The following is a 13,217-nucleotide window of genomic DNA, read 5'->3' on the forward strand; positions in this document are numbered from 1 at the left end:
TGGTACTTCCGTGTTTCTTCTTAACTGTCCAAGGCTGAACTCATTCGCCCGACGGTATGGGTCAGCTCAGCTCAGTCCCTTCCTGTTTTACTCCCCTAAATGTTCCCTCATGGTTAATTCACAAACTGCTCAACTGATACTATCTAGAAGCAGACTGGATGTGAATCCTAAGCAAATAAATACATTGAAAATAACAACTTTCTTTTTCTTTTTTTTGATGAGAGATTGGAGAAAGTCCAAGCAAAACAGAATGTAAAAACAGAAATGAAAGAAAGCAGAAGTACTTTGCTTTGGAGCAGAAGATCAATTTATGAAGCCGTGGTGGCGCAGTGGTTGAGAGTCCGCCTGTCGATGCAGGGACGCGGGCTCGTGCCCCGGTCCGGGGAGATCACTCATGCCGCGCAGCGGCTGGGCCCGTGAGCCGTGGCCGCTGAGCCTGTGCGTCCGGAGCCTGTGCTTCGCAATGGGAGAGGCCACAACAGTGAGAGGCCCGCGTAACGCAAAAAAAAAAAAATTAAGAATGACAGGAAATGGCTGAGTGCCAGGCCCTGTAATACTGAGTCTCTTCATGATGATGATCCCCAAATCCAAATTCTCCTGTGGGAAAATCTATAGTCTATCACTTTGTCAGTCTTTGCTACAGACAGGGGCTTTTCACGGGTTACTTGAACCTACTAGAAGTACTGCTTGGACCACGTGTTTTAAAATATAACACAGAAGTCCTTTCAGGAGGTTCTACTCTAGGTTTATCTTTTAAATGAGCTTATCTAAATGTCCATGATAAGAATCTCACCTGAGAATTTGTTTCTTTTATCCCATTTCTGTAGCTCAAAAATGGCATAAGGGGATTTAAGGAATTCCAGTTTTCCAGGAAGACACAGTGCACATTCCCAAGGCTCCCGGGAGCCTGCCAGCACATGGCTTCTGTTGTTACAATGAAACTCATCTACCTCACTTTGATAATAGCACTTAAACATTAAAATAACCCGCTTGTGCCTGCAGTCCCACCGGTGGGTCAACCTGTCCTTGACTTTGAAGCAATTCCTGCTTGAATTGATAGCTGACATGCACAGTTGCTGACTCACTGAAAGAGCTTTTAGATGCCACAGCCGATGCCCACTTGATCTCAAGGACATAAGACCAAGGCCCCAGCAGAGACAGCATGTGTTTGGGGACAATTTTCTTCATGAAATAACTGGGTTTGCCCTGCAGCACTTCAACATATTTATTTCCCAAACAGATGTTCTGCTTGAAGAAAGACTAACTGTGGATCTTGGTGGATCTTGAAAAACTGTACCATCCAATCAGATGTAAATATATATATAAAAACACATACACACACATATATAAGACATATATACATATATAGGAGACATATATATTACATATGAATATATATGCATACATATTACAGAAGCATTTATATAAATATATAGACATACTATTATGTCCATATTTAGATATATAAATATAGATATTTATATGTATATCTATAAAACTATAAATATACAGATACACATATATATGAATATATATTAAAAGAGTGTATGCTATATAAGTGTATTAATAGAGTATATTATATATATTTATTTACCTAATGAGATTGTTTTCAACTGAGCTCTGACTCCAAGGGTAACTTGTTAAGGAACCTCAATTTTATGAACCAAAATTTGGTATGTGTAATCTGCACAGGTTGTTAGTATCTGATCTTAAAGAACCCTCCGTTTTTGGAGCAATTATACAGAATAAAGGCAGTTCTGTAGTGTGCTGCCTGCACCAGTTAACTCATAGCTTTCCAAATATTGGCACCTTGGATGAAAACGTTTCACCCCCTACATCACAGGTTCCCAGGCGGGATGGCATCATGTGTTTCTTCTCTGGAATTTACCTGTTTACGAGCAGAATTTGACAACCTGGGAAGCAGGACCACAGGACACAGCAGGAAGAGCAATACACAGAGCACTGGATTCTAATCCAAACTCTCCCACTAACTTGCAAAATCATTCTAGGAACTTGGTGTTAAAAATACCGAAATGAGATCACAAACGAGAATCTTTTGAAAATTAGAAAGTATAATATGTGCATAAAGGAGCTCTTTCATTCCCTTAATAATCGGTTGTGTTTCCTCTGTAAAGTTCCTAAAGGTCATGGTAGGAAGGGCTTTGGCTTAGACATAATAACCCCAAGCAGACAAGGAGCTTTTGTTAGATCACAAGAGAATCGACTATTTACGTTTAAAATAACATTTGTGTAAAACACATTTAAATACTTCTAGAAGCCAATGCCTAGAGTGATGTTTCAAAAATAACTAAATACAACAGATTTTATTATGAAACCTTTTTGAATCCATAAACAACACAGATTTCCCACTCCTGTTTCCATAGATAGGATGTTTAAGCCATTTCAGGCCAAGTCACCCCTTTTCTCCCAAGTGAGCTGAAAATTTTAAGTAAAATAGAATTCAAAGCTCACCAAGAATTGACAGTCTCCGTCCTCCCTTCTCTGCTACACAGGCCCAAATCAAAGATCTGGCTACATTTTCTTGACGTTGATTCCCTAAATGGTCATTTTAATCAAATGAACGTGAAATGATGTCCGTGTCGGTCCCAGCAACACGGGGAACACGAAGAAATGTGCCCTCTCTCTTCTCCCCTCTGCAGCCCGCAGAGGAATGCTCTCCCCAGAGGACTGAGTGGGCGCAAGCAGTACCACCCCTAAAGGCCCAGCGCCTCATCCACGCTCCACATTCTTGGCTCTGAAGTAAAAGGCATTATGTGGAGAAGCACAGACCACTTTTCTTAGGGTAGGAAAAAATGAGTTCAGACAAAATGGCTAGCATTTTTCTCATTTTTGAGATGTCACGTTTTGCATTACTCTATTTCAGGGAGAAGGGAAACTTTGTAAATTTGTGTGTAAGTTTTCATATTACTCTAACGCCAACAAAAATAGAAAACAATTGAATTCTTATTTCTGAACTCAGGGCTACTAAGAAAATCTGAATTCCACTCCCCCAAAGAGATGTTACATTTCAGTCAAATGGACTCTATGGAAATGTCTCCTGATTTGGCTCCTTGAAATGTCAGAACAGGGAAATTGGGGTTGAATGAATTCTGAATTCAAGGGCTAGACCTTTGGAGCTGTTTGTTTCCTTCCCTTCTGTGTTCCAGGAGCTGGGCTCAGGGTCTCTGATGGCTGCTGTGCCAGGTGGCACTTTAAGAAAGCCACAGAGATGCTATATAAGAGAAAGGAACTAGTAACAGAAAATGAAGAGCCCTGGATGTCCCTCTGCTCTCACCAGCCCTGGACCAGCCCAGCAGCGCTGCCTAGGCTGCTGCCTTCATAGACCTATCACATCATTTTGTGCACATGAACTTCATCGCACATGGTTCTGCTACAAAACCGAATTCTATTTCAACCAAGCGTAGGTTGTTCAAAACTGTGAGTTTATCAGTGTACTTCATGCAACCTAAAAGAATATGCCATTTCTCTTTCTCACATTGGCACTTTGAAATTCATCTTCATCTGTCTTAACGTATTCATCTTTAAAAAAAAATCCCATCCACAAACACAGTTTGAATCGATTTATAATTACTGAGGTTTGCCATTGTTCTTAGCCCATTGAAACCAGAAACATGTGGAACTTAAAGGTACGATTTTCTTTGACAATGTTTGTTTTGCTCATTTTCTTTCTGTGTATCAGGAAACCTCAATTATGTATAATAATGATCTGTCCCTTCTGTGAATCAAAGATATATTCCTAATAGGCATGAAAGATGGCCTTTCCTGTATGTTCTCTGGTTTTTACTTGCTTAATTTCTAAGCATCAAACAACCAATGATCACAGCTTAAGGAAAAATATGGGACGATTTTGATTCAGCAGAAGCAACTTTTCACCCCAACGAGTAATAATCTACTAGTATAAGGCTACCACACGGATTGTTTCAAAATTGTAGACTGATAGACTCTTAGCAGGAGAAACCTTGGCTAGATTAAGTAATTGAATGCTTTCCTTTAACACACAGGAGACTGAAGTCCACAGAGAGGACATTTTTTTAAAGCTCTTGAAATGAATAAATAAGTGTGATCTAGATGAAATGTGAAAGTACTCTTAAAGGGAGAGCAAAATTCAAAATAGACAATGTAAAAGTTGCCAATACAATACCATCTTGGGAATTATGACTGGGATTTTCACCCAAGTCACTGTCTGGCAATGTCTGGAGACATTCTCGGTTGTTCTTGGTTGTCATGATGGGAGAAAGGAATGACCGGCATGCGGCAGGTAGAGGCCAGGACAGACTCCACCACAAGAAGTAGCTCCAGCATCGGGAGTGGTGAGGGCAGAAGCCAGATGAAGGCTTACGTGTTTGCTCGCTCCTTAGTGGAGTGGAGTCGAACAGCCACTACAGGCTGTGTCCTGGGCTCAACAAGAATTCATGTGACCCAGCTCAGGGGAGGGGGCTGAATAACTAAAATGCAGCCTGACCAGGAAATACAAATGGCTACTGAGAAGTGATGCGGAGTGGGGTGGGACAGGTCAGGCAGGAACCCCTGAGGAGAGGGGACACAAAAGTCCAGGGAGATGGCGGAGGGAGGCAGGGCGGGGGAGGGCAAGGTGGGCGAGGAACAGTTAGATGGGGCCTTGGAAGGGAAGGGAGGTCCAGCCACCCCCTGACCCAGGGCTACCAACTACACATGTCCCCAGACAGGCCTTAAGACAGGCAGGATTTTGGCGGGGTTTCCCAAAACTGAAGTGCTGCTTGTGGGTGTATCACAGCCCCAGCAAGAAGGAAGGGGAGGAAGAAGACCTAAAGTACCAGAGGAAGATGAAGACAAGAAGAGAAAGGAGAGAAAAGAGGAAAAGTAAAAGGGAGAAGAAAGCATGGGCAGAATGAGGTCACAGACGGTGCCCAGGGACCCTGGGGGCACTGATGTCGCCAGACAAAGGGATCAGTGTTGGCATGAGAACTTTGGAGAGAGAGGCCAATGCTTCCCATCAGTGGATCTTGCTAGAGGAAAGAAAGTCGTTTTTCCCACCCTCCCCCCAGAGGCAGATCTGATTCCCCAGCTTTCACTCCTCACTACGGGGGTCTTACTTGAAGAATTTCTTGTGCTCCGAGATGAGTGAGAAGCAAAAAAAAGGGCAGGAATCCACCTGTCATATCAAACATGTAAGCGTTACAGGGAGGAGAGGAAAAATCAAATAGGAAGAACGTTTTCAAAGGCTTCATACATAATTTATACAAACTCTTCTGAATTTCTTATAGAGGTAAATAAATTTACTATGTACTGATTTATTTATTTTGGGGGGTAATTTAAGAGACGATATTCTGATTCTTTGGAACCTGGTTCCACTTTTAAATCTTCTTGTGCCTCCGATGCTTTATCTCAGAGGTACCTTCTGAGGTTAGATATCTTTCAATAAACAGCATTCATCAATTTCTGCTTTTGTAAAATGTCTCCAAGTGTTTCTCTAGCTAAGATCGCATTTACTACCTTCTCTCCTTCCTTCTGCCTAGTTCTTTACTTCCTAACTCTTTCCTAGTTTTGGGAAACCCAACGACTAAATTTGCTGAGACCTGCCTCCATGTCCGACTCTCAAAACTGTTGAGTTAAAAGACAAGGAAACAGGAAACGAAATTGGGTAAAATAAAGCGCGTAACCCTCTTGGACAAACACAGGTGGTGTAAGGATCTTTTACCAGCGCCCTCTCCATTTGCTGTATTTTTCCTCAAGCCCTCGGCCCGGGGACCACACTTTGTGCAGTGAGCCCTCTTTGCTGCTCCCTGTGAGTCTGCTTTACTCGGTGACCCAAAGTGTGATTCACATCGGAAAGGCCCACGTTCCAATAAAAGATGATCACTAACAGAATGAGACATAATGAGCTTATGCACCAGCTGCAGAAACGTTTCCTCAAGATGATCCAGTGGGATTTCCTCAGAAACACAGACTTCCTTGGAAAAGAGACTCACGTCTCTTTCTGAGCCCACCAGTCGTGTGAAAGTAGGCCTGCAATGTGCACGGTAGCTCAAGAAATGTATTTCCAATGTTAGCTATAATCTGCTCTTTCCTTAGGAACTTGGCCATGTAGAGTTTCATATGGCGAGAGAGAGAACTTATTTTAAAGACACGTTAAGATGAATTATAAAAAAAACTCAAATCAGTTTTGATAGAGTAATTATATTTATCATATAGTTACTTTCTGGAGTTAGCTGTAAGATAGGATTGGGGGAAATTAAAATAGTATTTTCAAAATGCAAGCCCATATCTTTCGAGATGACATCATAACCAATTAATTTCTTATCTTACTCTAATGACTGGGAGTGCAAATTAGATCTGATCATATGTTCTGAATCCTAACAGCTGACTGCTGTTACTCTTGCTTCAGTGTTAAAACCTTGAGAATTTACTGTGCATATATTTTGAATCTTGCTTCTTTTTTCAGTTTCCATGACATCGTAAGCGGGAATAGCCTTCATAGTAAACGTTCCATGTACTGTCCCTCAAAAAGGTGATGACTACCCATAATGGCATCTTCCTTACCTGGGACTTGCCTTTGCTGTAACAGGCCTTCTTGGTTGCTTCATCACACTCCCACTCCACAGCCTATAGGAAACACCAAAACGACAACAACTGAATAAAAGGACTTTGACTTAATAAAAGGGAAAAAAATAATGAGGCATCGGCAACCAGATTAGGTAGGGTGGGCACACCACGGCACCAACATTTTCATACTAACATAGAATTTACACCAAAAACATGGAATTCAGTCATGTGGGTTTATACTGAGCTTTCAAACTGAAGCATTTTAAAGGACTCACCCCCTAAGTATTTTCATCTGCGTAGTAATAACGTGCTTTAAAACTAGTCACTATGAGAGAAGCACACGCCCTGAGTTGGTGACTACTTCACTGATTACAGAAACACTCATTTCAGTAAAACTACGGAAGAGATTCATAGGATGCTGAAAAGAGAAGCCTTGAAACAAAATGATCTAAATTCTCATTTAGAGGTGTATATCTTAGTTTAATGGTCTGTCAGTTATCAATATTCACAGATAATGGAGCAAGAGTGATTTTGCATATCCTTACTCCCCAAAGACATATTTAAATGATGAATAGTCAATAAAATAAACAGCTCACGCAAAAGCCCATCTACTACTTCCTCCCAATGCCAATAATTTTTATACAGTTATTAGCTCTGGCTAAATACTTAGAGCCATGACTTTTAAATTTTTTCCCTCACTTTCCAAATCTCACTCATGCTGATCAGTGTGATATGCATTCTTTCACATCTGATGCTAACCCACAAATGGACCCGTGATTAGTTAAGGTAACATACAGCACCTACTTCACAGGAAGAAATGATACCTGCAAACATTAATGGCCAATATGTTGAGACTGTGAATCATATTTTGAAAAGATTTAAGTATCTGAGATATTTATCTTTTCCATTATTTTATGGAATGTGGACTTTTATAGGGCAAAAATGTTTTCTCCATTCTGTCCACCTGTTATTACAATTATGTTCTATCTAACTATTAGAGTTGGATTTCTGAAGAATTCAAGATTTCTGAAGAACCAGTTAAATCATTATCAGAAAAAATCGAAGCGAGGGACAATTTGCTTTTAATTTGGACTATTGTTACACAATAAACTAAACTAAGCCAAAAAATACTAATGTCAAATATTATGAAAGAGAATAATGCCTTCACTCTTACTTCTAAAAAGAAGGTTTTTGGATTTTGCTTTTTGCTAATTCTCCTAAACGGAGAATAACAAAGTCATATTAACACCATTATCTAATATCTACTGTTCTCCAAAGAATGTTACATAACAGAGATTAAAACGTAAAACGCTGCATCTTGCGTCTTATCTTACTTGGCAAATATGAATTCATAAGAAAAGTGTTCTAGAGAGAACCACTTCAGTGCCTTTCAAACAGAAACAATACTATAACTGTTTTCCCTTGTGCAGACTTAGAGATTTTTGTCTGTGTCAACATCTGATAAGAGAAGTTGTTCACTCTTCCTGTGATGTTTTCCCGTTCATAATGTTTAATGGCAACAATAAGGTTACAGCTAATTAGCATCTAATGCAAACAAATGACTTGAATTCCTTACTAGAATGACAGATACTTTTATGAGAAGTGATGACACCTCCAGAGAAGAGATAAGAACTTCATGTACAGTTGCATAATTATATATTCTCATGAAGCACAGATAAAACAAGCGCACTGCTGTTATTCTGAGTGGAGCTTTCCTTTAGCAGATCTCTGTATAAAAGCTCATTCTGTTGTTTTCATTTAAATAGAGATATTCATGCCTTCGCCCTTACTTAAACTCAAAACAGAATTGATACACTATGATACATTCTTTAGCAAAGTACACCCCATAATAACTTGGATTTTATATATCATCAAGAGGATATAGAGTTATATATTACAAGGAGGAATTTGTGCTCTATAATTACTAGGAAAATTATTAAGTGAAATGATTTAGATAATGAGGAATTCCTAGTGGCTCTCACTGGTTTACTGATTTTGTTGAAAGTTAAATAGTAATGCTGCCTTCAGTAAACTTAAGAGCTGCAAGGGGCAGAGTTAGTCCCAGAGTTACAAGAAGAATATTTATCAAATGCCATCAAGATTCTTCAAATCCTTCTGCTGAAATGGTAAACAATCAGCTTCCCAAGTCTGCCTAATGTCCAAGTAACCTTTGCATTTTCAAGATAAACACTGGCCAAGGATTGGAAGGGGATAGTAAGACAAAAAAATGTGAGAGCTCTCAAAGATATTTCATTGCTTTATCCAGTTTCGCCAGAAAGAGCAACTGCTCACACAAGTTTATTAGGCTAACAGAAAATAGGAAAAATCTTATAGATTTTTCTGAAGACGGTTATTAAAAGTAGCAAAGTTACTTTCCTGAGGCATTTTTATTACAATATATCAACTTTCCAGTAATGTTCAAATCCAGAATTCATTAAAGACCATGATTGTATAGCTTTTCTGTTGGTTCACTTTCTACCTGACTAGAAGGCAGGATAAAGGGAAATTATGTTAAGAATGGAACTGAACTACCTATTGCAGCTGAACACATGTGATTGGATGTCACAGAATTTGAAAAACAATGGAGTAGGAAAATGTGTCTTTTCAAGATTGGCCTAAAACTGGGTGTTCCAGATGAATCACCTACTGTCTGTTCACTCAGCAAACTAGATTTTACCTATTTGACCACTTGGCAGCAATGGAGAAAAACACTTTCTCTAGAGAGAAATCTGAATATCAATGGAACTCTCCAGTACCAGATTTCTCAAAGTTACTCAATTACTCTGTTTGAATTAGATTATGTTTTAAACTGGTCACAACTTTTCTTTATTCCACAAGATGTATTCTAACCAATTAAACTTCTTTAATCCAGCCTTCTTGTTCTATTCTCAATGGAGATTCACTGTTATTCTTTCATGCATCATAATTTTGGAACAAATCTCACTGCTGATTTATGAAGCCATCTTTCTGGTTGACTCCTTCTAAGACACTTTTCTACCCACCCAAACCTATGTTTATGACAGTCAAAACGAAGGCTAGGGCTTCCCTGGTGGCACAGTGGTTGAGAGTCCGCCTGCCGATGCAGGGGACACGGGTTCGTGCCCCGGTCCGGGAAGATCCCACGTGCCGCGGAGCGGCTGGGCCCGTGAGCCATGGCCACTGAGCCTGCGCCTCCGGAGCCTGTGCTCCACAGCGGGAGAGGTCACAACAGTGAGAGGCCCGCGTACCGCACACACACACACAAAACCCCAAAAAAACAAAGGCTAAGGGGTTCTACATTCTACATTTCAGATCTCAATGCAACACCCATGATCTTCTATCCTGGGGATTAAATCTTTAATTTTTGTCATCTCTTGTCTTTTTCTATTGCACCAGAGCCTAGTAGAGAAAAGGAACCTTAATTCTCTACTCCATTCTGTATTTACTTTATTATCCCCTTCATTATATTTTTCAACAGCAGACACGTAGCAGTGATAATGTGGTTACTTGGATATCCAAAGGCAATGAGTTTGAAACATCAACGTCTTAAAAGACACAGAGTTTCCTGTTTGTGGCACAGCTTTATTTTGTCTGTAAATAGTTAGAAATAACATCTGTGCTATTCAATAATTTGCAGAGGTGTTGCTTTACACAAATGCACTCACCATTCTCTCTTTCACTTAATAAATATTCATTAAATACCTACTAAGTGCAAGACACTGATAGATAATGAGTGATAGAAGGAAAAACACACATACAGATAATGTTTGCACACATCAGATATTAGTCTACAATAAAATATAAGTGAATTCCATCAGCCTAGATAACATCATGCTAAATCTGAGAATGCATCTGTGGTCCTTTTCATTGTTGCAGTAGCCACATTCATCTCAGAATCCAGTGGGACACTGGAACTAACAACATCATCAACTTTCAGGAATTGACAGTGCTATGGACAGACCTAAAAGGAAAGTGAGTAGGTTTACAGAAAATCATTTTATACCTGCCGAAACCCTGGGGATGTATGGAAGCACCTACTGTTTCATGACACAGCACACACCTCCCTGTTGTGTGCACACATTTGCTCAGGTTATGATAAACAGAGCTGGGATCTCAGGAGTAAATCAGATGTGAGAAAGAAAAAGATTGGCTCCTTTTATGATCGAGTTACATACATATAAATCCACAGTTCTCGGAAGTATATAAACAAAGTTGTGTATTACCACATTCTGCAGCGAGAGAAGTTAATTAGACAGGGACCAGCAAAGGCAGATACTGTTCATAAAAGTGAAGAGAACAACATTCTAGGCAGATGGGCCAGTACTCTTGCAGCAGATGGCTTTGCTAATTAGATACTGGCAAAAGATAACATTAAAAAAAAAAACTAGTTTAATTACACAGTGCCAAAAATTAACAACCACCTGAGGGCTTTTTTTTAATATGTTTGCATTCATATTCTTATGGCATGGATTTCTGTGAAATGCTGGAGAATGTTAAATTGTCATGGCGATTATAAACAAATTGCCGGGGAATGTGAGACTGTATGTGTTCAAAAGAGAAGCAGAGTGCAAACGAGCCAGAACTTGAAACAATTGTGATTTTTATGTGACCTGACTCAAGTGTCAATCTAGTTATCCTTGAGCAAAGGCATCTTCTTTGCTAATGGCTTTTAGTGGTCACACATGATGGGTTCAAAACAAGTGGCACTTGGGAATTCCCTGGCGGTCCAGTGGTTAGGACTCCACGCTTCCACTGCTGGGGCCCCGGTTCGATCCCTGGTGGTCGGGGAACTAAGGTCCCGCAAGACATAAAGGGGTAGAGTTGAGTCACTTTGGACGGATTTGTCCAGTTTGCCTCTCTGCCTTTACTCCTTAGCAGATATTTGGTGTATTTGTTCACTTTTCATATCAATTTGCCATAACCCCTGCACTCATGCCCATGGCAAATATAGGCAAGTCCATTTCATTCTTATTGGTGGCCTCCAAATCAGAGAAGTGGAAGGGACTTTCATCATATCTTCTAACTACTGCTTTTTCTTTTTTTTAAACATCTTTACTGGAGTATAGTTGCTTTACAATGGTGTGCTAGTTTCTGCTTTATAAGAAAGTAAATCAGCTATATGTATACATATATCCCCATAACTCCTCCCTCTTGCATCTCCCTCCCACCCTCCCTATCCCACCCCTCTAGGTAGACACAAACCACCGAGCTGATCTCGCTGTGCTATGCGGCTGCTTCCCACTAGCTATCTATTTTATATTTGGTAGTGTATATATGTCCATGCCACTCTCTCACTTCGTCCCAGCTTACCCTTCCCCCTCCCCGTGTCCTCAACTCCATTCTCTACGTCTGCATCTTTATTCCTGTTCTGCCCCTAGGTTCTTCAGAACCATTTTTTTTCTTTTAGATTCCGTATATATGTGTTAGCATACAGTATTTGTTTTTCTCTTTCTGACTTACTTCACTCTGTATGACAGACTCTATCTAGGTCCATCCATCTCACTACAAATAATGCAGTTTCATTCCTTTTTATGGCTGAGTAATATTCCATTGTATATATCTGCCACATCTTCTTTATCCATTCATCTGGTGATGGACACTTAGGTTGCTTCCATGTCCTGGCTATTGTAAATAGAGCTGCAGTGAACATTGTGGTACATGACTCTTTTTGAATTATGGTTTTCTCAGGGTATATGCCCGGTAGTGGGATTGCTGGGTCGTATGGTAGTTCTATTTTTAGTTTTTTAAGGAACCTCCATACTGTTCTCCAGAGTGGCTGCAACAATTTACATTCCCACCAGCAGTGCAAGAGGGTTCCCTTTTCTCCACATCCTCTCCAGCGTTTACTGTTTAACTACTGTTTTTTGATTCTTACAAAACTGAAGTCATCCGACATTAGAGAAATATCTAACCTCAGGCAGTCCCATAAATATGTGTTATAACGACTTTTTAAATCCTTATATCAAAGCCCAAGATTTCCTTCCACAGAATGGTACCAAAGCAAACTTCCTTTGATCGCTGCTGGGGGGAGCTGCCAACCTGTGAAACGCTCATCGGGGCTTTTTGTTTTCTAATTGGGCTTTTTAAATTGAGGGCTGTTTTCTGTTTTTGTTTTCTTTTTAATTGAGCAGACAATGTATTAGATTCCTAGGGCCTTTGTAACAGAGCACTGCAAACTGGGGGGCTTTAAACCACGTAAATTTGTTTTCTCACAGTTCTCAAGGCTAGAAGTCTAAAATCAGCCAGAGTAGATTCCTTCTGGAGTCTCCAAGGGAGAAGAATCCCTTCCTGGCCTCTCTCGGCCTCTGGTAGCTGCCGGCCATCATTGACCTTCCTCGGCTTATAGAAGCATCACTGCAGTCCTCACCTCTGTCGTGACATGGTGTTTCCCCTGTGTGTCTCTGTCCAAATGTCCCTCTTCCTGTGAAAACGCTGGTGTTTGAATTAGAGCCCATTCAAGTCAGTAAAACCTTATCTTAACTAATTACACCTGCAAAGACTCTGTTTCCTAAAAAGGTCACATTCTGAGAGCCCAGGTGAGCATGCATTTTGGAGGGATCCCATTCAACACAGTACAGACAGCCAGACATCGTGACGTAACGAATTCTGAAACTGACAATTGATAGCACACTGAGGGCCATTGCTCTGCTGCAAATTAGCTTCCAAATCTTACCAAAACACTGGTAACATTTCGT

At 40.3% G+C, this 13,217-nt stretch overlaps 1 protein-coding gene across 1 annotated transcript in view; it reads right to left on the reverse strand.

Moving 5' to 3' along the window:
- The window catches only part of SEMA5A (semaphorin 5A), a 293,519-nt gene that overhangs the window by 162,347 nt on the left and 117,955 nt on the right, over window positions 1-13,217 (reverse strand). Inside the window, exon 4 of the mRNA XM_065873940.1 lies at window positions 6,541-6,603. Within this exon, the coding sequence (XP_065730012.1) occupies window positions 6,541-6,603 (63 nt within the window). The remainder of the gene's footprint in view (window positions 1-6,540; window positions 6,604-13,217) is intronic.

Source organism: Phocoena phocoena, chromosome 3 (assembly GCF_963924675.1).
Source record: "Phocoena phocoena chromosome 3, mPhoPho1.1, whole genome shotgun sequence".
In the NCBI taxonomy this organism is placed as follows: domain Eukaryota; kingdom Metazoa; phylum Chordata; class Mammalia; order Artiodactyla; family Phocoenidae; genus Phocoena; species Phocoena phocoena.